This window comes from Malus domestica, chromosome 13, assembly GCF_042453785.1.
Source record: "Malus domestica chromosome 13, GDT2T_hap1".
In the NCBI taxonomy this organism is placed as follows: Eukaryota; Viridiplantae; Streptophyta; class Magnoliopsida; order Rosales; family Rosaceae; genus Malus; species Malus domestica.
Window position 1 is genome coordinate 347,648 of NC_091673.1, and position 25,294 is coordinate 372,941.

The 25,294-nt window shown below is 38.4% G+C and overlaps 3 protein-coding genes across 4 annotated transcripts; 1 reads left to right on the forward strand and 2 right to left on the reverse strand.

Annotated features, from left to right (window-relative positions):
• Window positions 1-25: 25 nt before the first annotated feature.
• Window positions 26-11,978, forward strand: LOC103451459 (ENHANCER OF AG-4 protein 2). 2 transcript variants are annotated; one of them, XR_011574656.1, is made up of 13 exons: window positions 26-544; window positions 1,091-1,167; window positions 2,417-4,453; window positions 4,544-5,066; window positions 6,053-6,161; window positions 6,331-6,443; window positions 6,517-6,704; window positions 7,386-8,079; window positions 8,161-8,620; window positions 8,950-9,045; window positions 9,144-9,245; window positions 9,610-9,816; window positions 11,542-11,978. XR_011574656.1 is itself a non-coding variant. In XM_070810671.1 (12 exons), the coding sequence occupies exons 1-11, from the start codon at window positions 434-436 to the stop codon at window positions 9,212-9,214; spliced, it is 4,479 nt and encodes a 1,492-aa protein (XP_070666772.1). In that variant the 5' UTR covers window positions 26-433; the 3' UTR covers window positions 9,215-9,245; window positions 9,610-9,917. The 2 variants fall into 2 exon arrangements, 1 of the variants encoding a protein (XP_070666772.1); XM_070810671.1 differs by lacking the exon at window positions 11,542-11,978 and having other exon boundaries at window positions 9,610-9,917.
• Window positions 11,979-13,025: 1,047 nt separating this feature from the next.
• Window positions 13,026-15,949, reverse strand: LOC103451458 (uncharacterized). The gene is made up of 3 exons (XM_008390857.3): window positions 15,212-15,949; window positions 14,695-14,825; window positions 13,026-14,156 (listed from the first exon to the last, which is right to left on the reverse strand). The coding sequence occupies exons 1-3, from the start codon at window positions 15,488-15,490 to the stop codon at window positions 13,373-13,375; spliced, it is 1,194 nt and encodes a 397-aa protein (XP_008389079.2). The 5' UTR covers window positions 15,491-15,949; the 3' UTR covers window positions 13,026-13,372.
• Window positions 15,950-18,221: 2,272 nt separating this feature from the next.
• LOC103451457 (superoxide dismutase [Fe] 3, chloroplastic) lies at window positions 18,222-20,968 on the reverse strand. Its single transcript, XM_008390856.3, has 9 exons — window positions 20,893-20,968; window positions 20,672-20,807; window positions 20,460-20,540; window positions 19,864-20,055; window positions 19,255-19,426; window positions 18,959-19,032; window positions 18,856-18,882; window positions 18,732-18,755; window positions 18,222-18,652 (listed from the first exon to the last, which is right to left on the reverse strand). The coding sequence occupies exons 2-9, from the start codon at window positions 20,765-20,767 to the stop codon at window positions 18,527-18,529; spliced, it is 792 nt and encodes a 263-aa protein (XP_008389078.3). The 5' UTR covers window positions 20,768-20,807; window positions 20,893-20,968; the 3' UTR covers window positions 18,222-18,526.
• Between the last annotated feature and the right edge of the window lie 4,326 nt (window positions 20,969-25,294).

Consider the following 25,294-nt stretch of genomic DNA (forward strand, 5'->3'; position numbering starts at 1 on the left):
AGAAAGTGAACCCAAGAATAAAAGAAAAATCGGAAAAATACCGATACGTCCCGTTCCGATTCGGCAAAATTCCCATTGGTGCGCTCAACCCCGCAAAAAAGCTGAAAGCCCAAGCCCTCCTCCCTCTCGCAAAATTTACAATCTCTCACCCTTCGACCGCCTCAATTTCTCTCTACAATCTCTGTGTCTCTCACACACCAACACTCTCTCTCCTTCACTCCTTGGCTCGCTGGAATTGTGAATGCAGAGCCCAGCCGTCCGATGACCTAGTTCCTCCGGCGTCGGAGCATCCGCTGGCCGTCAACAACTGGCGACCAATCCAATTCCGAGCTCTGGGACTTTTATAGGGTTTTCATAGCTGCTTGTGCGATTCGATTGCGACGATTCAATTAGGGTTTTTCCTTTTGCTTTCTAAGATTGCGGCGTCCACGCCATGGCTCCGGGGCGTAGACGCGGAGCGAGCAAGGCCAAGGATAAGAACAAGTTGAGTCTCGGCGATCTTGTCCTTGCTAAGGTCAAGGGCTTCCCCTATTGGCCCGCCAAGGTCTGCTTTTTCATTCCCTTCCCTTTGTTTCGTTTACGGATTCTGCTTCTTCGTCTTCGGCTGTGCATTTGTTCGGTTTTTCATTTCTGTTTATGTTTGTGGTTGTGTTTTGGGCTTTAGGGTTTATATATATATGCTTTTGATTTGCTTGTTGATTAGTGTGCTCTACTTGGATTTGACTTCTCGTAGTATGTAATTATTAACAAATTTTCCTAAGCTTTCGGACTCGTGTAGTTACTGAATGGGACTGAACATTGTGAGGCTTCTCAGAAATCATGTATATCTTGCCTTTAACTTTGCAATATTAAAAGGAATTGGATTGAACGTATATTGTTTTTGCTTTTTTTTTTCTTGGCGAATAAAATGTTATATTCATATGATGAATGTGTTGGTTTTTAAAATACAGTATCATGCTTTTTGCAGTATAAGTATGAGCACGAAATTGATGGACTATGTTTAATGTTGATAAGAGTAACTCAGTCAGATTTTAGTCTATGCGACAATCGGTTGGTATTTGAGGTAACTCTTGTGGGTTTGAATTTTCAGATTAGCAGGCCTGAAGATTGGAAGAAGGTCCCTGATCCAAAGAAATATTTTGTCCAATTTTTTGGAACGGAAGAGATGTAAGTTTGTACCATTTGATAATTTCAGATTTGTTCATGTATATTGGATAAAGTTTGTTTGTGAAATGTGTTACTTTTACATTGAAATACCTCTTGTGCATGGAGTTTTCATAACAAGAAATAAGACACTAATATATTGACAACCTAGGGTGTAGATCACAGAAAGGTGAAATTGACAATTTTTTTTGGAACGGAAGAGATGTAAGTATATCTCATTTGTTAGTTTTGTATTAGTTTATGCAAGTGAATACAGTCTGCTGTCACATGTACGTTTAACCACCTGTTATTACCCGGGCTTTTATGATTTAAAAAAACACTAATATATAAACAGCCTACAGTGTACATACCGCAAGGTGAAAAGGACAACTTAGTCTACCAATTGCATTTGCTGATTCATCCCTATCTAAGGCAAAATGTACTTCAAGATGCCATATGGAAACATTAAATGTATTGACCTTGGCATGTGCAGTTTGTTATATTTCCTCTCCTCTTTTTGTGTTTCAAAGGAAAACTAGAACACACTGAAAAGTTCAGTTATTGATTGTTAAATCTATTATTGCTTAGGACTGTCTTGTGACTTCTTGTGAATTCTTGTTCTACATTTGGTGGTACTTGTGGTTTTGATGTTATTCCTAGAAGCTTACAAGAACAAGATTGAAATTTCTGCCTGCATTTCAGTTTGTTTTGGTAGAGGAAAATTTAATTGGTTAGGATTTCAAAAGTTGTAATGTTGGATTTTGAATTAATAGTTTCTACTGGGGCAGAAAAAGGGCTAGTAAAATCTACTGATGCATTACCTAATGAAAATTTCAGGATGACATCTGAGGGAAATTATTTCCTACTTGATAACATTTTCACTAGTGAAATCTACATTTTGCACAAGTAAAAAGAATTAGTCAGTTTTTTTCCCTTTTTTCTTTCTATCAATAAAATGTTATGGCAAGTGTCACATGTGGTCTCCTTTATAATCTTATACCCTTGTTCTCATTGAATTGAAAGTAAATATTAATTGGCTCACAAATCTGGTAAGTATAGAACTTGATTCTTAATCTAAAACTACATTGAATTGCGTATAGAAACAAAAAAGAACCAGTGGAACCGTTTAGACCAAATCTAGAGTCCACAATTCTTCCTTTAGTGGTTTTTTGATCTGCTCAGTTTCTACTTCATCTGTTTGTTTGTTTTTTGCTCTGCTGGTTAAACTGACTGCTACTGATATGTTATTCTTGTTGTTTTCCCCACTCCACAGAGCTTTTGTTGCCCCTGCAGATATTCAGGCATTCACTAGTGAGGCAAAAAGCAAATTATTAGGTCGTTGTCATGCTAAAACAAAGTATTTTTCCCAAGCTGTGAAGGACATATGTCAGGCATTTGACGAGTTACACAAAAAGAGGTCAAATGATTTGAGGGATGATACTGATAGATCAGACACCGGATGTGAGGCTCCATCTGGTGATGGCATAGAAGATAATGGGATTGATGTTGACTTAAAGGATGGGGAGGGTCTACAGGATTCCAATGGACAAACAGACAAGGAAGAAGGCATAGGTGATATTGGCCCTAAGCTGGAACGCTGTTCACAGGCACGAGGTGAAAATGACAATGACGATGGAAACCCATCTACCTCATGTGGAGCAAAGGAGAGTTCTCCAGTATTTTCTCCTGAGAGAAAAAATAAAACGGCTGCAGTTCCACCGCCTAAAAAAGAGGCATTAAAGAAATCTAAGCCAGAGAATTCTTCTCATCCCAAGGAAGAAGTTTCTGGTAGTAAGCGTGAACAAGATGATCGCACAAAGAAACGCAGTGATGGACAGAGGTCTGTAGCAAATGGCCACAAGATGACGAAGATGGTTACTGGATCAAAGAGGAAGCATGGTGGCACGGTTGAGGAACAAAAAAATCATTCTGCTGTTACATCGTCGAAGGATGATAACTCAATTGGTCGTGTTGATCACCCACAATCTGGTGATCGATTAAAAGATGGAACAAAGGGCGCACTTGGCTCTGGTGGCAGGAAGAGGGAGTTCTCCCCAGATGCTCTAAAATCAGATACTGGTGGTAAGGTTGGGAAAAAGACAAAAGATCTTTTTAAAGCCAACAAGCAAGTCAAGTTGCCAAATAATGTGATAGATGATTATGAGGAGCATGCCAAAGACAAACATTCAGGAAGGACAAAGGGGGTTCAACCAGGGCTTGGAAAGCCTAACTTGGGAACAAATGATCCTTCACATTGTTCCAAAAAGTCAAAACATGTAGATGCTGGGGATAGTGCTTCAAGGGGTTCGGTCTCTAAAACTACGAAGAGCCTGTCTCCTAGTTCTGATGTTGATGACAAGACATTAAAAATAATGGATTCAAATTTGTCAACTTCTCGTGTGAAAAGAGAGAACCATCTAGTTTCCATGTCCAAAAATGTTGTTGGTGGACCCAACGGTCCTGGTGATGAAGCTGTGCTACCCCTAACAAAGAGGCACCGTCGAGCATTGGAGGCTATGCCTGATTCTGATACTTTGGTTAGTGACGATAAGAAGGAAGAGGATCCCACTCTGAAGAATGATATGTCATGCTCTACTGACGTCAGAGTTCCTACACAGAGGAAGCGGAGAGCTGTGTGCCTCTATGATGAGGAGGAGGAGGAGGAAAAACCCAAAACACCAGTTCATGGAGGATCTTCCCGAAATATTAAGGCGTCTTCACACTCTTCAGACGCTGTAAAGAGCAATAATGAAAATCATGAGAGGTCAGATACTGCTCAACAGAGTACCCAATGTCCTACTGAATTTCCGATGAGCTTCACAAAGGAATCATCTTCCCAGTTATATGATGGTTTTCCATCACCTAGAAAACCTCAAGCGGATGAGGAGAAGCTGGAAAAGAAACCTCAAATTGAGAAAAAGAGTCTTGAAAAGGTGGTGCATGTGTATCACAGTCCAAAAAAATCAGAACCTGGGCATTTGCTGTCCAAGGAGGAAAAACCAACCTTGATTTCTCCTAAGAAGTCTCCCCATTTGGTTTCAACCACTAAACCAGTTGTGGAACAGCAGAAACCCACAAAATCTCTGGTTAAAGTCTCTAGTACTGGTACTCAAAAGAAGGCTCAGGCTGTTTCTAGCAAGGGTTCAGGTTTATTGTCTAACAGTTCGGTTTCTTCTCATAATCAGGCAAGAAACAAGTCTGCACCTTCTGGAGAAAAGTCTAAACCTACTACACAATCATTCCCTCAGATCATTGACTCCGCTATTTTAACAGAAAATGAAACCGAGTACATTTCATTATCTGGTGAAAGGTATCCATGCTCTTCCTTCTTAATTGTTTGCATAGTTGCTATTTGCGTTTTCTAATGTTTGATGATTTGTTTCTGTTTTCCTAATAACAGAATGGAAGTTGGCAGAGAAGAAAAAATAGGCATATCCATGGGTTCTAGAACTCCGGAATCATCTCAGTCTATGAGGCATCTTATTGCAGTTGCACAAGCAAAAAGGAAACAAGCTCAGTCGCAAAATTTTTTCCTTGGATTTTCCAGTTCTACTCTTGTGTCTAACTCAGATATGCAAGGGAGGAGCCCCAGCCCTTCTGCAGTTCAGGGTTTTTTGTCCATTTCTAGCACTGCATTGCAGGCAGATATCCCGGGGTCCAACCAACTCACAAATGTAGCTTCCCCGGTTACTCATGGTCGACATTGTGTATCACAAATTCAACTTGATTTGGAGGAAATCTCGGAAAGAAGAGTTAGTTCTGGGCATCGAACTGCTGGAGGATCACTTAGTGGTGGTACCGAGGCAGCTGTTGCTCGTGATGCTTTTGAGGGAATGATAGAGACTTTGTCTAGGACTAAAGAAAGTATTAGTCGTGCAACTCGTCTTGCCATTGATTGTGCCAAGTATGGTATTGCCAATGAGGTAGGCTCTTTGCTCGTTCTCGTTTCTTTTAGCTTTTATTCGTTTTATTCTTTTCAAAGATGGTTACAATTTCATTGATACAATATTTTCCTTTATATTTCATTCATCACTTTATGAGTTTTTCAATACCTTATATTAATTTGAAAGCATTTCCTTATGTTTGGTGGATGTCATGTTTATAATTTGTAATATATGTTCATTACATGTGTCAGACTGTTAGTGTACATTTATATGTTAATAAAAGGGGTGTGCTATCCACACACCCTTTTTTACTTCTCACACACCCCTTTTTAATTTCTGTTCGTTGATCTTCTTCAATTCATCCAATCCGACGGCCGAAAACCAAAAAGGTGTGGGAGAAGTAAAAAGGGGTGTGAGGATATCACATCCCTAAAAAAATAAGCTAAAAAATAGTCCTGTAGTGAAAATGTTGATTTTCTATACTAACAACCATTCAAAAAAATAAGCTAAAAAATAGTCCTGTGGTGAAAATGTTGATTTTCTATACTAACAACCATTCATCTTGAGTCTGCAAATGTTTTAAGACCATAAAAGTTGAAAGATCAGATGGGTGAGAGTTAGGCCGAGTGAAAAAATCTTTCTAGTTTGGGTTTTAAATCTTGTAAACTTTGTAAGTTTTCATTTCACCCAGAGCCATTACTCAGGTGCGTTTGAGTTTTAAATCCCTTGTCCACACCTACCATAACCAATTAACAGTTGTCCTTCCTGTTCTACAATTATATCTTACGTTTGAGAAAAAGAAAGCTTCAAATAGCAGCTTCCTTTGGGTTGCGAATCTAGATTTTGTAATGTGTGTGAAGTTTGCAAATGAAGTTGGGTGATTATTTAAAATTGCTCATGCCGACCAATAAATAAATGTTTTTGGAGTTTTGCTTTATATCACACAAAATCGAAGATTATTATAGCGTATAACCATGATGTGGATTTGTAGACTATTTTAGTTACAATTTAAAATGTTGATGCAGGTTGTGGAACTACTAATCCGGAAGTTGGAGAGTGAGCCTAGTTTCCATCGAAAGGTCGATCTTTTCTTTCTTGTGGATTCCATCACACAAATCTCGCATAATCAAAAAGGTACATGCACTTGAAAGAAAATGTAATAATCTCTCTCTCTCTCTCTCTCTCTCTCTCTCTCTCTCTCTCTCTCTCTCTCTCGATTGCTGGATTGTGACTTGTGTGCATGCCTGATATGGTAGTTCATTGTGAAAATATTAAAGGTAGCTATTTATTTATTGATATTCAGGCATTGCGGGAGCTTCATATGTTCCAACGGTTCAAGCAGCATTGCCACGTCTTCTAGGTGCTGCTGCTCCACCTGGTTCTGGTGCTCGTGATAATCGTCGTCAATGTCTTAAGGTTAGTGCATTGCTATATAATTTGATGAGTTTTTCTTGTATACGAGATAAAGCGGAACATACTTCTCTTCCAGGTTTTACGGCTGTGGATTGAGAGAAAAATCTTTCCTGAGTCTGTTCTTCGTCGTTACATGGATGACATTGGAGTTTCAAACGATGATACAATTGCTGGTTTCTCCTTTAGACGTCCATCTCGAGCTGAGCGTGCTATAGATGACCCAATCAGAGAAATGGAAGGAATGTTTGTGGATGAGTATGGCAGGTATTTGATATTAACATTTTACTTGAATTGTTATAGTTGTACCTTATTCTTCTTTTGTTCTATTAAGCTGATTTTTTTGGTCCAGACATGACTATAAGATTCTGTTTGTTATTGTTGCTTGAAGTAACTTACATGTGGTTATGGAACTCAAATCCAATCTCAATGTCATGTTTAATTTGGAAAACCATTATACTTAGACATGACCATGCAAGGGATGTGATGAATGTATCTTTCCCATATTTTATGCACATGCAATTCAAGGAATTTTTGTTTAATTATTTATTTATTAGATGCAGTTGAAGGAATTCAAATGTTACTGCATGGAAAATCAATGATTTCTTTTCTTCGTAAAATATATTATTATAATTCTTGTTTGGTCGTGTTTTGAAATTACATTTATTGTTTTTCCATGAAGTATTCCCCAAATGAAAATTGCATGATAGTACTGTCCAGAGGAGAAAATAAATAAGGAGTATCTGGTTTGCTCGATGAACAAGTGTTTGTTTTAGTGGAACACTTGTTGCAACTTGCAATGATCTTGTTTGATTACTGGGTCAAGTTATGTGAAATTGTACTTAAAGATCTGTTGTTATGAAAATGCTTCTATTATTTTTACGTCTGTGTTGTTGCATGCACTTACTGGAATCTAATTTGTGTAGTTGTTTTTTGCCTCTTTGTCAGTAATGCTACATTTCAGCTGCCTGGATTTTTGTCCTCTCATGCATTTGAAGATGATGAAGAAGAAGAAGAACTTCCTAGCTGTTCATATAAGGAGACTAGCCATTCCTCACCAATGGAAACTACTCATGCTTCTGGGGAGTCAGAAACATGTGCGGTGACGCCTAACGATAGGCCAGAAACATGTGCGGTGACACCTAATGATAGGCGACACTGTATCTTGGAGGATGTAGATGGTGAACTTGAAATGGAGGATGTGTCTGGACACCCAAAGGATGAAAGACCCTTGTTTGGTAATGGTTCTTTTGAATTGGATCCACAACAGCAGGGATCAGATAGGGTCATGGAACCAGCTTCAATTGCTTGCACTGATTTGCCCCCTGTTCCAGACGGTTCTCCACCATTGCCTCTTGATTCTCCTCCTGCAACCCCACCTTTGCCTCCCTCACCCCCACCACCACCACCTCCACTTCCGTTATCTCCTTCACCACCACCACCACCACCCCCGCCTCTACCATCACAGCCACCTCCTCCCCTACCATCTTCTGGTCATCAACCATTATTGATTCCTCAGTCATCTATACCAACTCAGGCTTCTTTGTTATCCCAACAGATGCTGCCTCTGCAATCATCAATGCATCCTTCACCGCAGGTGGCATATCAACCTCCTACGCCTCATGAATACTGCAGCACGAGTGTAAGAATTCTTGCTTTCCCCACCTTTATCAGTGCTACATTGTTATTGTTGTATATATCATGACATTATTTCTCCATACAGGGTAACCAGCATGTCCAAATTGCTGGAAATGCTTCTCATGTTGGCCCTATTGATGCGACTGCCAAGAGCGAGATGTTTCCGCAGCAGCAAGCTTGCTTTGTTCCTGCAGGAGTATGTGGTCCTCGAGAACCTTCTGGATTTAATTCGACAAGGCCGCTAGAACATGGGCATAATGACATGTTTCTAAGTGCACAAGTCTCTCAAGCAAGCCAACAATTTCAACAAGTTATTACACCTTTTCCTCAAAGGCCTTTACCTCCTGCTCCACCACAAAATCCCTCAAGTCATTTCTCCTATACTAAGCAACATCCTCATCAACATCCTCAACAACCATACCACGGTCCATACTCTTTGCCTCCCCCACCTGATAGTCAAAGACGATTCGTTGCTGATGAACAACGAGGCGTTTGGATTAATGGAGGAAGACCCCCACATCCGGGACCACCATTTGGCCATGAAGGTATAGGGTTCTGGTCCTGGTGGCCAAGCTATCCATTAAGCAGTTGCCTGCAATAGTGTATAATGTTGTTATTTCAATGCACCCATCCCATTTTCGCACCTACCATATAATGGGAATATAGTAGCACTCAAGGAACTGGAATTTCTGCCCGTATTATTATTTAAACTCATTTTCTCTTTGAGGCTAGAAAATCATATCATGGACGCTCAGTTGTACTAATAGTTTATTAGTGTTTTTATCTAATGTTTTAGTTGCGATGGCCAATGTGTCCTATGCCTAATTTGCACTACCCTAGGCATCTCTACTTATGTTTGGTTCTGCTATGATAGGTTATTTTCGGCCACCACCTGATAGGCCGCAACCTAATAATATGGCTTTTCAGCGTTCTGCCCCCAATAATGTTCCAACTGGAGCTCCAATATCAGGTGATCTTACGTAAACTTGTTTTGAAGTGTGCTTGCATGTTGAAAACACTGGGTCATTGTTGCAGTGATAAAATGATTTTCTGTCTGCACTTTTCCAGGTCATGGTGCTTCCCAGATCTTGCCATGTAGACCAGACATACCTGCTGTTAATTGTTGGAGACCAGCTTAGTAGTGAACCTTAGCCCTACATAACTATTCTTGTAAGTTATTTTTCTTTGTTGTTCAGTATTTAAGTTTTTTGTAGCTCATGCACTTCTCTGAATTGCTTAATCCTACAACACTTTAGTCGATTCATTCCTCATTGAAACCTCTGTTAATTTAAATCGACGGAGACCTCTTGTGCTATTTATTTTTTGAGAATTGAGTCCACGATCCTGTAATCAGAATCATCTCAAAGATTTCATGAGATTCTTCATCCTCGACTCTATTTCTGCAAATTTGTGTGCTGCATTTTGAACTACCATTTAAGCATTATTCAAACTGTTTCCATGATGGCTTAGATTGATAATTCTCTCTCTCTCTCACTGGGTGATAAATCCGTTTATTTTCTGCAATTTGTTTCAGAATTGACGGCGGCATATCAATTAGTTACATCACATTATGGTGTCCTTCAAAGTTGGATTCATCTTGTTTAAGAAACCCAAGTACCACTTGAAGTCAGTGTTGAGGACATGTGGAGGCTCTTGGCAGGACTCTGTATATTGTAATTTTTCCTGACAAATATATCCCGAGAACATTTGCTTCCAAGTTTATGCCCATGTTTCTTTCTTGGTTAGTACACTTGTTTCTTAAGTTTTTAAATGATGTAATTATACCCGATATCAGAATAGATAGAAATCAATTCAATGCACCGACTTTTAATCTTTGATGAATTTATTTTGTTATTATCTTGGTTGCATCGTAAAACGCATTGTCCTCCCAGTCGGTTCAATTTGTGTTCCTTGCTCCACTCGGATGAACATGTCCTTGATTGTGCTTGCATCTATTAAACAGTCAAAGATATTTGTCCTCCCCCTCTTGGGTGCGTCCTGGTATCTCCAAGTTAGGTGAGATTGAGTGTGGTTTGCCTTAATTTTGTATGTTGCTACGTTTTGGCATATGCTGAGGGTTAAGTGCTCTCTTAAAAGCTTAGTTTTTTGTTGGAATTGCAGTAATCACATTTTGGGATGTCATTCAATACCCAAGAGAAACTTATTGTTGTCGAGTTCATGCATCATAGAGAAATTTTCCTTTTTCTCGATAGAATCACTTTAATCTGTTGCCTTTTCGGTTTACACGTTCTCTCTATTATTTTAAGTTTTGGTCAAGGTGAGAGGTGACCAATTTATTGGTATATTTTGAAAGACTTTAAAGCACTCTTTTGGGTGACATGCAAAGAGCATGCATGGTTATTATCTGGTTTGTTCCTAAGATATTACCAACGTCTTTCACGATCCCGACAGTGCACTTGGAATCCCTCTAAGAATGTATATTTGGGTTGTGCATTCTTCTTTTTGAATCATAAGTCACATGTTTTTTGTCAATTGTAAATGATAGCCCTTTTGTGATAAGTGAAACATTTTAGGTTGAATTAGCCTGTGAAACTTTGATGAAAATTACAATTTCTACTGTTAAAGGAGTGTTGCTAGACGATTGGAGAGTCCAGTATTACAATCAACCAGCCATTATCATCTGTCACATATTGAATGTGGGACTATACTTTTCACTATTATATGTTATTGCGAGCTTCAGCGTGTAGAACCAAGTATCATCTCTGCAACCTTGACTGTAAAGCTGAACTTACCAGAATTTGAGTTATATATATACATATATGGATATTTTTGTGAATTCTTCTGTTGAAAGTGAAAGATCAGCTTAGGGACCCTATAAGTTTTATCTGACTCATTGTGGTAGAGGCACATCTCAGTTTCATCTTTCACTCTACATCTTCTGGTTCATTCAAATGGCAAGAGATATCATTGTTTATTTTAGCGTGTGCTGTCTGATACATGTTTTGCATATTTATTTTACAATTGCTGTTGCTACATGTCGATAACCTGCCACTTATCAAAACAAAAAGTTAATTGGGTAATGAGTGGTATTATATGTGTGGCTCACTTTGTGCATTCAGTACAGTGTCGGAGTTGCTTGTTAACACATCTTGTGCCAAATCAGCTGCTATGGTAGTGTTTAGAATGTTTTCCTAGATATTTGCACATGAAGAATTCTCCTTTGTTTCGATTTCCTAGCTCCTTTATGTTTTTTTTTTTTTTTTTTTTTGTCTCAATAAAAGTGAGAGCTATGTGAGGGCCATGCATGTTTGTATTTATTTTGGAATGTTTAGTTCTAAGAACCTGTTAACTCTAGCCTTTCCAATCATTTCACTCTGGTTGAGTGTTGCAAGATCTTTTTTATGTGAGACTGACTGTCTTGTGGAGCTTTTACTTTTCCCTTTGAAATTTGTTTCTGATGGGGATTTAGTTTGGAATGACATCATAACTATGCATTCTGTCACAGGTTTCGGCGAAGATTAAAACAGTAGCAACCACGTTTTTGGGGTGGTTTCTATCTGGTCACTCGCAGAGGAAAAGGAATCTGACTTCGTAGCATGTGCACTGCTGTAAAACATTCAGGTAAATACATGGATTTTGGACCAAGAAAAGGCTCATCATAATTATTTGTTAGTTGAGTACAGTTTTGATGCAACAGTATATGTTGCAATGTAAAGAAAGGTAGTTCGTACAGATGCCTCACAACTGTTAAAAAGTTTTATTCCTCAGTTTTTATACATTGCTTTGTACCCACTGATAGTTCTTTCAATCTGTAAAGATCCTAGGTTTTTATTTTTTTGTTTTTTTTTGTTTTTTTGTGCATAGTTTTGAGTTTGATTATGTTCTGTTGTTGCTGTACCGTTTACACTGAGCATCACAAAATGAAAAGCGGTTCTCTGACTAGTCCATTGTTCTTTATTATTGCTCAAGTCTTTTTCTCGTCATTTTGTGGTGCACTTTTGATTTATTTTGGATTTGGTTTGAATGTTTTTTTGTTTGTTATTTGATCATTCGCCCGAGATTGGCTGAAAACCACCCCCCACAAAAAAAAAAAAAAAAAAAAATTGCAGCAATCTGTTTTTTCAGTTGTTTGTCGCCAACTTTTATTGTTTAAAATCTTTATTTCCACTGGCAGTTGGAGCCGACTCTTCATTGGACTTGAGGTCATGTTTTAAGCTAGATATGTTAAATCAGTCTTGTAAGTCTTTAGGTGCAAGCAAATTAGTGTTCTCTGTCACTCCCAAACATTGCAACTGTCTTTTGGAAGGGTTGTTGTCCATGTGTTTCGAGCTCGTTCGTATGCTTAACTCGTATTTCATTAAGTTTTATTTTTCTGTTGTCGATGGTTTTCCTTGTTCGTATACTCTTGTCCAAAACGAATAGATAGTTTAAATAAACTGCAAATGGTCGAGCATTCTCTTTGCAGAAGGCTCAGCTTCAAGTAACCCTGACTAAACTAAACTTTGCCACCAATTGTTAAGACGGAGCAAAGAAGGGTGGTTTTAACAGGAGTGTTGGGAACACTCGGTGTCGAGGCCGATGATTGTGGTGTTTGTTTTGGGAACACTGCCGAGGCTGACGACTGTGTTCATTCCTTGCATTGTACATGATGATGTATGATGATATTTTTTTCCAGATCATCCTAGAACTGGCCCGCTGGACTATTTTTATATCATCTTTCTATATATACAGTGAATATGACCCTTGTCTTTGTTGTGCGAACATGACACGAGGTCGCTTACCAATTTGAACGTTTCGAAAAATGAAGACTGATGATATTCACTTCAAACGTGTTCACTTTATATGATGACAATTGATTAATTTAAAATTATCTTGAAAACGTATTTGATATGAAGGATGGTGTTAGATTAAATAACTGCTGACACGAGATTAGACATCATCGTAATCGTAACCCATCAGAAAACAAAAGCAAAAACAAAATGGAGATAATTAAATAAAGAAGCAAAAGAATTAGAAAGTATAATCAATGTATAAACAAATTGTTCCAGAAACCTAAGGAATGACTAGAAATCTACATCCTCTTAAGTTTGTCTAACAAATTATCTAGTTTTGTATTCTTCAATCTGCATATAAAATCGGTTGCTTCGCTCAATCGTTCATCCGCCGGCTTGGGCCGGTATCCTGGTACCTCAATGATTAAGGATTTTGAGTGTTATTCAACTCTTGTCCCGATTTCTTGTTTCTTTGTACTTACCAGTTGAATGCTTGCTGATAATGAATGACGGATGATGCGAAAAATATGGATCAAATTGGCAATGATAGTATAATCAAGTGAATTAGTCAAGTGCAGTTTTTCTTCGACCTGTTATCGGTTTAGGCAAACCATCGTATATTGGTTTCGCAATTCCTGCGGTTGAAAAGGCTTGCAAGTCTGGCTTCAAACTCCACTTAGATGTTGACCAGATGGATGCAGAACCGCTACTCTCGTGATCCTGCAAATTTGACGTGCTTGATGACTTCCTCACTCCAAATAACCCATCTGCTATAAGAGAATCACCCATACCTACTGGTATAGGATTCAAGCCACCAGCTTCAACATCATTTCCTAAGGCAGTTCTATTAGCTGCTGTGGGTCTAAGGGCTAAGCGCTGCCCTGAAATTGCTGAAAACCCGGCACTGCTGGCACTGCCGCTGTTACCTCCCAAAAGCTTCTCAGGGGTGCGAGAGAAGTCTGCTTCAGATTTCTGACGCCTTCTAATCCATTTATCCCCCAATGGTTCAGAGTCACCTTCTGCAGACATGGAATCACAAAGTTCACCATTCTCATCCAACTTAACTAGGCTCCTTGACTTTCGATATTGTCTCAATGGTTGGTCAGAAGCTGGTGAGGCTCCAAGGAATCGTCCCTCTTCTAAATAATGGGCACCTCCATTTTTGTAGACTGCCATTTCAAAACCTTCAGTTATAGAGTTCTGATTTCTTGGTTTCAGCCCGTAATAACTTTGTAATGAGTTCATAGCCGGGGAGGGTTTCTTCGGAGGAGTAACTCTAAGGGACCAGAATGAGTCAACCAGATCATACTGTATGCTGCGAGTTGGGTTCTGGTCAGAACTGGTCTGGCTGCATAAGCAAGTGTTAACATGGTAAGCCACAAATGAACCACAAGCAAAACACGGTACGAATCATTCAATGACTCGAATCTTAAGCAATATTTAAAGACTAAAGAGAACCTACAAACTTTAGTTGTTCAATTTCACCAAGATAAAGTTGACTCGTATATATATACATCTTCTTGACATGTTATCTACAAAGAACATTGCATTTAGACCACAATCACCTAAAAATACATTCCCAAAAATGATAAAACTTTGCGATCGAGGCTGCCCCCATTCAAGAAAAAAGCAACATCTGGAATGTGACACAATAGGTGCAGATTAATACGAGAATCTGATTCAGAAGCGCATTTCCTAACAACAGGGGCAGATCACACTGCTCCCTGAACCGACCTTATGCTTCACTTCCTTTCCTGGGAAGCACTAGAGGTGTATTATGTTTAGGGATACAACTTTGACATAATGATATCTGCAGCTACCGTAAACAAGTTTGCGGAACAAAAGTCCCATAACCAAACAAATTAAGAGTAGGGACGTATAATTACCCTGGAGTCTTGGAACCATCTGATAAACATGGGGATGGAGGATGCCTCCCCGGTAGTGGAATCTGAAGAAACCGGAGGCCAAACATTTGGCGATCTGTAACGAGGCCGTTCATCTTTTTGATGTCGGCCACCTACAATATCACCAAAACACTGATTATTTTCGACAAAAAGCTCCATAATCGAACAAGCCAACGAACAAAAATCAGCCTGATATTAGGCTGGGAAACAAACACACACATTTCCAATATATCTGAAAACACAATGCCCTTTTGGAAGCAAAATGAACATTAAAACTCAAACAATTATTCGCATTACCAATTTTCCATTGACTACGTCAGCTATGAGCCTCAAACGTTTCTCAGAATCCAGCAAATATTTGATTAACCAACAAAAAGTGACACAGAAAAAACAAGAAATTCAAAACAGTAATTGAAGCAGACGAAGTCCAAAAGTAACATGTATTTTGGAGAAATGCGAAAAATCAAAAGCGAAGATGAGGAAATGGAAATGGTGGTACCTCAACGCCGTATTTGATGGCGACGCCAGCAAGCGTGTCGAATTTGGAAACGACGTGTTCTAGATACCCTGCTCCACCGCCTCCGCCACCTACCAAAGCGGGAGAGGTAGACCGCGGCGGCGACGAAACAGGGAGAAAAGGGGAAGACGAAGAAGAAGAAGAAGCCGACATTGGATTGCTGTTGGAGTTATTGGATCGGTTATGCAAAGAGGACGAAATCACCTGATCCGCATAACTAGAACAAAACTCGCTTTCCATCAGCATACCTTCTTCCCCCATTCACTTTCACTTTCACTTTCACAATCCGATTCCCTCCAGATCATATCTCATCCCTCTCCATTCCAATTACATGTACGAATCTGAGAGCGATCGACATCGTTCGATTCGCGAAGATAACCGGAACCCCAACGCTGACGAGAGATGTAATTGATTGGAATTTGATTGATTCAACACCAATCGAATCAACCTGATGAATTCGAATGTGTCTTCCAAACGCAGCGTGCGATTTCTTCAATGCCTCGTTGGTTACAGAAATTGAATCTCGAATGTATATGATGATATGAAACGTTTTTCTGCCCCCTCCTCCTCCTCCTCCCTTCTTCTCTGAAATTTTGAGTCCCTCTTTTCTTCTTTCCGTTTTTACCTTCTCTCTCCCTCCCTCCGCTTTCTCTCTCTCTCTCTCTCTCTCTCTCTCTCTCTCAAAAATTTAAAGATTAAGGATCAGGGATTCAGGATGACGTCACCCCACAACCAGGCTATAATTATTATTTTTTCATTAATAATTTAAATTTTTAAAAGGAAATGTAATTAGTACTCCAAGAATTTCAGTCTATACTTTAAATTTTATATTTTAGAAAAGAAAAATATACTTGTGAGGAGTATAGAATGAAATTTTTGGAGTGTCAATAATACTATCCATTTTAAAAAGAGTATAAAAACGATGGTGGGACAATTTCTCTTAATAAGTGCATATTTTATCTTAATATTAGATAATCATTATAATATCAAAAGTGAGGGTAAAATAGGAAAAATAGGGATATGATTATCATTTTATCAAAAGATACAAGATTACTATTTTGCCCTCCTTATGTATGTATTGTGTTTGTGTATCAAAATGAGGGCAAAATAGGAAGCAAAAAGGGGAAAAAGATACAAAATTACTATTTTACCCTCCTTAATGTAAGTATTATGTAGCAAAAGTGAGGGCAAAATAGAAAAAAAGTGGTAAAAAGTTGACAAGGAGGGTTCTCTTAATAATAGTATAGATATTTTGGATGTTATTTATACTTCTTAATTTGTCTCCTAAATTTGTAAATGGGAATTTTGTTTTGGTTTTAACCCAATTTCCGTTACAACTGGCAGAGAGACTCCCTCCTAATTCCATTTTTCTGTTTTTGTTATGCCATGTTTTTTACCTGACATCGGAAAGCGGTAGTTATAATATCAGAAAATTTAATAAATGAAAAGTAATAATTAAATTCAATTTTAGTCCAAACCCAGCTTAATTATTTAAAAGAAAAACTAATGAAAAAAGTTTAAAAACTTTGAGTTTTAACCATAAAGGTAAAATAAAAGATAAAGTAAATAGTATAAGAATTGACTTTTTAGTGTAAAAATATGATTTTTCGTTAAAATAAATAGTACAGGGAATTTTTCGTTAAAGTTTATTTATTCAAATGGGCACTGTGTTTCTTTTTTGACCTTTCATTTCATTGAGCCGACGTAAATCAAGGAATACTGCAGCCTTATTCTCATCATTTTCTTTCAGAACGTCAAAATGGAGAAGATGGTTAGACCATGTTTTTGCATCATAATGCTAAAAATAAGTTACATGAAACGAGTTTATCTCTATGTAACGTGTCGATCTATGTTAGTTGCTTTCAGGTCAAACATTTTGCACAGGTAAAAAGGTTTGCCTAATTTTTTCCGCAAAGTCAAAGCCTAATGCTTTTTTATCAAATTTGTAGCACTGATGGTTGTCCAAAGTTGCATTCAGGACGACATGAAAGGATGATGTATAACTGCCTAACCCTGCTTCTAGTCTGCTATTACCGGTCCATCTACGTAGACAATGGCGCTAATTGCTCTCATCATTTAGTTCCCGTTGCCGGCAACCTAACTCCAATTTCATTGACGCTACCTAATTCCGAATTTGTTCATAATTTATTGTCTGCCAACCTCTACTCAGCCTAAGTAACAAGTCAACAAGAGAAACATATATATATATATATATATATATATATATATATATATATATATATATAACTGCTTAGTTTCAAGTCCACACTTGTTGAAAATGTTGGTGGGTTAGTGAATGCCCACAGTGATATTGAAAACCTTGGTAGATCTTTTAATACCCACACAGATTGGATTTTCAACATTAGCAGATTAATGAAAACATTGGCTGTGTTGAGATGTGGACTTTGGAAATAACGGAGATCGTTTTTCAAAAGATGTATTGTAAATTTCAAACTGTAATAATACGGAGTTGCTCTATAAATAGAGCGCTCTGACTGCTGTTAAAGGACAGTGAGAAATATTGAGAAGGGAGGAAAGATTTATAACTTCAGTATCTATTCCTCCCTCTTTTATTTGTCATCCTCTTGTGCTATAGTTTCAATATGATATTTTACACCTGCATCGCTCCTATCATTAGTAAAAGTTATCTCCTTAACTTTTACATATTTGTAACAACACTATCATTCTCGACACTAACCATAAAAATTCTTCGCATATCATGACGAATGTGGAGACACAAGATAACGACATGAACATCGCTTCTGTATTTTCAGAGTCCATATGACGGACGATTGATTTTTGACGTGCTTCACCTTCATGTAACTAATGTGATACAATAAAACGACTTAAGCCAGCGAACCTCATCATCTCGTGTCCCTAACATTGGTTTATCATCGCCTCATGAACCATCAGTCAGGTCATTTCTTCTGGCTGCTTAAACTGATGAGTATATAGAGAATAAAAAGTAAAAACCATGCGTTACATAACGTAATAAGAGAGCTAATAGAGAGGAAATCTACGTTAATCAAAACAGAAACACTTGTTATGTTCTATTACAGAACGCAACATAAGCGTGTTCATACGCTTTATCTAATCTACTGTTACTCTCTAAGGTGGTTGCATATCTCGTACCAAAATCGTTGTAGATGTGACACCAATGGGAAAAAACCGGCATTACACCTTTTTATGGAAGATATGATCCTAATGCAGCTCAACCCCCGCTGGACTCCCAATAAACTCATTAGGAAGCCTCTTCATAATAGTTAGTCTCAGTATCTTGCCGGTGTTACAAGCCTTCTAAGCCACAGGGATGTTAGGTTCGTTTAAATTCACAAAGGCCTCAGCTCGAGCCATGCGTGCCATTGCCGCATTCCAAGACACAAGATGGTTCATAAACGCATCCACGTACTTTCCTCTGTCATTCTGTTAACAAGTTACCCAAAGACATTAAAAATTAGGGCCAGCCAGAGGAAACTAAATGAAGTTTGAAACCAGTGCATACCTTGTAATCCAGATAATAAGCATGCTGCAAGAAAGAAAGCAAAAAGAAGAAATATTAGCATGTTCCCACAAGAGAGAGTTAGGGAGGGTAGGAAAAAGAGTAGCGCGAGAGATCATTTACGCACCTCCCACAGATCCAAACTGATTATAGGCTGCAGAATAAGAGATGATTAATGAAACTGCTGAAATAGATGTCACAACAAAATTGGGAAAATTGATTTTACTTACTACGTCACCCCAAACAATTGGGCAAATGGCATTTGAAGTTTTAATTATCTGAAGTCGTCTCTCTTCTCTCTTTACTGAGAAAATGAAACAATAAAAATTATCGGTAACCAGAGGAGTTAATTAGCAAAACAAGGTCACAATTAGTACAGAAACTTAGTGCTGGTGAACTCCAAAAAAATTAATGTAACAGTAAGTTTGAGATTACCCAATCAATGAATATGAGAAAAATTCATTATTCAAAATCCCAAACACATTAACTCACACAGGTTCAGAAATTAACATGAGGAAGGACTTACAAACAAGCCAAACCCAGCCAGACCCAAATAGTGTAAGTGCTGCTTCTGTAAACTTCTCTCTGAAATTAGTAAACGAACCAAAATCCTTTTCTATCTGCTGAAGGACACCCAGTTGGGGCATGTCTCCTCCTCCCGGTTGCATGGACTCCCAAAAGAAGTCATGATTCCAGACCTACAACAATAAAGTCAAAGGATCTCGTCTCATAATCCCCAAATTAGACATGGAACAAAGTCTCCTTGTTGCATATCCCTTTACGCAACATGTCTCCTGTTTGAAACATTATTTCATGTTAAGTCCAAAACCGGACTTCAAGTTTGTGATTCCCAGTCTTAAACCAGTATGACACTGCACTAAACCTTTAGGAATAACCAATCAGGAAAACTAAAAATTTGAACAAGCTTAAGCCACAGTTCTGCTTCAGGCTACAGGATCATATCATATACTGTCCGGTGGTAATACATTTGAACCTAAGATAGTCAAGCATGTAAAAACCTGTGGCCAAACGTTTCATATCTTTGATCAGTGACCCCTATGCAAGCTCGTTGATAGCATTTAAAAATGATCCAGTCAAGAAAAGTATACAAATTAGCTAACGATTTTGTAGATACCTGAGCAGCGTTCTTAAATTCAGGTAAAGGATTCCCATTATTATATGTTGCTTTGACAAGTTCATCGAAAGTGCAGCCATATAGTATGTCACTCTTCTCTAGCTGTTTGTTCAGACCTTCCACATAGTTTTGATGATGGCCTCCCCAATGAACGTCCAATGTTCTCTGACTCATATACGGCTCCAAAGCATCCTGAAAATAGAAACATTACAGTTCAGTCAAGGAAGATCATACGCCAATCGTACGTATAATATAATTACATGAATGTGTATCATCATGTGACAAGAATAAGCAACTCGACACCGAATACTAATCTGTACCCAAAAAGATTGACACCGCGAGATGGATAACTGCCACAAGTGAGGGCTTTCATAGAATCAAATGCTACACCACACGGACTTGAGAAACCAAACAATGACATACTAAAGTATCTTCCAAATCGAATCAGGTTACAAGACATTGACAAAGAAGGGCAAATAGGAACCCGAAAAACTTCTATTCTTCATGCACCTAATGTGAGACTAGAAGCTGACTTCGCCAACCCCATTTCGCGTCCCGAAAATTGGTTTAGCAAGATGAGAAAGTAGTTGACTTACAAGTTTATACGGAGGTTTCTTCAATCCGTAGTAAGCAACAACTCTAGAAGCTCTTGGAGACCCATCGGGCTGTCTTTTCTGCTGAACAAATCACATATCATAGCGCAACCGAATATATGAATACATTACAACTTGCAAGAGAAAATAAACACACAGGAAATTACATCAAATTACATAAAAAAAATATAGCAAAGAACACAATAATTACGTACCAGAGGAGGAAGCTGGGGACTCTTAAAAGAGTGAGAAAATTCATTCAATAAAAGGTGAGGGGTTGGAGCTGAAAGACTGGATAAACAGAGTATCATTGCTGCTTTGATTGCTCCTCTCGCACTCAAATATGCATGTCTGAGAGATTACGACATTTTATTAAAAATAAATTAAACAAAATTTGAGGGCTGACATGCTTGAACACAGAGAGAGAGAGAGAGACCTTGGTAGTTGGTAGTTGGTAGTTGGTGTTGCTGAGCAGCGGCGTCCGGTGGGTTGGTGAGGTTTTCCAATTCCCGCTACAAGTATAATAAGCCCCAGTTTGGGGTTGAGGTGATTTTAAAAAAAGCTCCTATGAAAAAAAGCTGGGAGTGTTTTTGGTGTTTGGTAAACTTAAAAAAAATGGCTTATTTTGGAAGCTGCTGTGAGAATAAGCTGAAATCAAAGGAAAAAGCTGAAGCTGCAATTTGTAGCTTTGGAAAACTGGCTTTTTTTCAAAGCACACATAATTACAGTGCTCCTTTAATGAAAAGACCCACTATCAGACTGCTTTTTTTTCCAAAAGCACTTTTACAAAAAAGTTTACCAAACACTCTGCTAATTTATTTCACAGCCGCTTATTCTCACAGCACAGCCGCTTATTCTCATAGCAGCTTTTTTTCAAAGCACAGCAATACCAAACCAGAAGAGTGACAACTGGGGAAGCTTTCGTATGAAAGGGGGTTATCGTTTCGTCTGCAGTTTCTAATTATTTGTTTGCTTTTTAGGCCTCTTGTCATTGCTAATTTACATTGGGACCAGATCAATCGTTGTTCTTTGCACTCCTGTCCAAAACAGAAGGAAACCATATAGCAGAATAGATTTACGAAAAATTATCATCTGCACCACTGTTTCTTTTAACAAGATTAAAGGTACAACTACAAAGATATTGGGAAAAATATGTTTTCACTTATCCACTTTCAATTTTGTCACGTTTTTCTTTCGCTGCTTTGCTATTTCACTAGGTTTTCCTTGTATACCTTCGTCATTTAAAAAAAAAAAAATGATATTATGTATATTTTAAAAGGGAACTTTAACGAAAAGCACCCGATACTGTTCACTTTAACGAAAAACCACATTTTTACACTAAAAAGTCAATCCTGGTACTATTCACTTTACCCTTTATTTTGTCCTTATCATTAAAACTCAAAATTTTCAAGCCCTTTTCATTAGTTTTCCTAAGAATCTTCTTAGTCAATATTCATGATGCACGTCAGCACCTTTCGAAAATGCTCTGCCCAACACAAAACCGTTTTAGATTATTGTTATTTTACCAAAAAAATGACCTTTTTTTTTTAATTTCAAATTTCAATAGAAAAATATTTATGTAACTGAATAGATGGTTACCTGATAGCGATTTTACCACTTGTAAAACAAAGGGTTAAACCATAGAAAATTCTTGCAAGAGAACAAGTGTTTGTAGTATAGAATGGCTCAAGCAAGGTCGATCTCCTCAGGGACTGATATAAACAATTTACGAGTTTTTGTGTATTTAACTTATTTAACTCTAAGAATTACACTAATTTGACGAAACTAAATATTACTGAATGTGAATTAAACAAATATCTAAAATAGGAATTGATTTATAGGAATAATGATTCAACTAAAACAAAACAAGCAAATAAGGAAATTCAAGATAAAATAAATGATTGAAGAAAAATAGATTGACAATATGCTAGAGTTCAACCTTTACCAACAACACTCCTACGTAGCTATTCCAATTGCTTAAATAATTGAAAACACACATGCTTTGATGGTTGGATTTTCCTTGTGTATGTTTTACTTGTGACATTCAAGCTAAAACGCATACCACCACATGCAACTTATCCATGACATTTGGATTAAATATAAACATGAGTGATTCATTAATCTTTGTGAAAATCCTTTTGTTAAACCATATAATCCCTAAGAGCATGATATTTACCTTAGGAGAGTATAATTTTCAATCACAAGAAGCACAATCAATTTTAACGTGACATTCGTTCAAAATTGCATCTAATAACTTTTCTAAGCATCCTAATGGTGATCAAGCATCAAGGTACATAGATAGTTTAATTCAGTGATTGAAAATATCAAAGCAAGCATGTAACAACACTTAAGCAATTGAAAAATAAAACTACGTATTCATGTTGTGGCTCATGGCCTCACTCTAGCATAATAAATTAGTTACACATAATAATGTTCATACATAAGAAATTATCCATAAAGAAAAACAAAGAAAGAAGACACCCGTTTTAACAAGACGAGCTCTCCGTTGCTCCTGTTTTCCTTTCCTCTGCCTGCTGCCTTGCCTTCTGCTGCTCGCCAGTCCGAGTCCTCCTTCCCCTGCTCCTGTTTTTCTGCACCTCTGCCTCTCTGTGCTCTATTCTTTTCTGCTCTCCCGTTTCACCCCCGCTTCTTATCCACCTCTGCCCATTGCCTCTTTTATTCCACCTGCTTGCACTGCCCTCTTTTCTTCTCTGTCAGTCCTCACTATCTCTGACCGTGCTGCATCCGCCTTCTCTCTCTCTGCCCTCCTCTTTTCCCCACCTTCAGTCCCTCTTTCTATATTTCTTCTTATTCTTCTTTTGCGCCTCTTGCGCACTCCTTCTCTTCTGCCTCTGACGCCCCATTTCCATTAAGTTTCTACTCCTCCTTTTTTTTATTCTTCCATATCCGTCTGTCTGCCTCATCCTTCTTCTTTTATTATTTTTATTCTTGCTGCTGTCCGCACTGTCCTCCTTTCTATTATTTCCGTTTGCCTTTCTTTCCACTCCCTGTTTTTCTCCATTGTTTTCTCTTTAGTGTCTCTCCCACTGCCCTTTTATTATTCTTCTTTTTATTCCATCAGTCTTCCACTCCCTCTTTGTCTGCCGTGTCTCTCCCTCTAACAAAAAGCAGCCATTTTCAATTCCATTCTCTCCATTTTGCTTGAGATTAATCATAAACAAAATTAACTGCACATTAACACAAGGTAAGGTAAAATGCCACAAGTTTAACATTAAAACATCACAAAGACTTTAAAAATGGATGGTATAAATGCATGAAATATATAAGTGATCATTACCCATGGATTTATAAAAATTGGTTGCCGAAAATGTTTGTCTATTGACTTTTCGTCCAGCCTAGGAAACCAAATTGTTCGTCGCAGGAATTTCCTGGCGGTCGAGCACACAGCTCCCCTGGGAGAATGGCGTCGGTTGAGGGTATCTGTCGTACTCCTGCTTTCTTCTCGGGCTTGCTCGGGAAGGCCTTCGTCGGGCAGATCTTGGTCGGGCAAGACACACTTCGGGCAAGGCTCGTCGGGCAGTTCTGAAAGAGAAGGACAGAGTTAATTTGAAAGGGTGCCTTTGTGGGGCCTTAGGTGTAGGCCTTGAGGCTCACAATCAAGATTAACTTTATCGTGCTCAGGCGTGCCACTGCCATCTTCAGTATGGCAGATGTTGAATGGGTGTTTAAGCTTTGATTGAATATGTATACGCCCGAGAAACCGAATTAGATATAACAGGTGCCTTTGTGAGGCCTTAGGTGTAGGCCTTGAGGCTTCCTGTCAAACTAAACCAGCGCTTGGATGTATCATATTTGGCCTTTTATGGTTGCCAGAGTTTTATCACTATTATACCTTTGATTATCTGAATCCCAGAGGTAGGACGAACCCAAATGAGTGCCTTTGTAGGGCCTTAGGTATAGGCCTTGAGGCTTCCCATCAGAGTTAATCCTTATACTCGGACCAACTAGACCGCAACATAAAATGAAGCTAAATAGATGCCTTCGTGGGGCCTTAGGTGTAGGCCTTGAGGCTTTCTATCAGAATTCACTCTATGCTTAAGCCTTTTCTACGAATCAAGATATAATAGTAACAAAACGGAGAAATAGATTGATTACTTGCGCCCCAAGTAACTTCGGACTTCTCGCTTATCAAGGATCGTCGTGGATGGGTTGAGTCCACATAGAGTTCTTTTTTATGCCTTGAGGCCAAGGACTTTTAAACTGATCTTTAAATTACATGCCTGCGGGCTTAAGCCTCAGATCTGATCTAAACTCTGACGTGATTCAGATCGGATTCAAGTGCTGAAGACTCATTTTCATTGTGACTTTGCCAGAAATAACTTGTATATAACTGAGAATATATAACATGTTATTGTGCTTTTAAAAGAAAGAAAAGACAAAGACAGAGCAAAGATAGTCGGGCAAGTTTGAACCTTATCGGCCAAGGCTGAACTTCTTACAAAATCTATCTTTGTGGCTCTATCAAAGGTCTGAAAGCTTTCAGAAGTGGTTGATGGGGAGAAGAGGATACAAAATGAATCGATACCACCAAGAACAAGGTAGCAGAGCTATTACAGGGGTTTGGGAAGGTTTATCCCGAACGGGATGAAGGCTTGTGCTGACTACAGCTTTGTTGAAGGCAAATCTGGCTTGAGCAGAGTTTTGGCTTTTGTTTGTTTGTTTGAGTGTCCTTAATTCTGTCTTCTCTTCCTCCTTTTATAGACGGATTCAGCTTGGGTTCCTGTAGCAATGGCGGTTGCCCGAATGCGGTTTGGTGATGACTCACTAGCTTTTTTACATGAATGCCACCAATAAAGTACTTTATTGGGCTGTGCAGT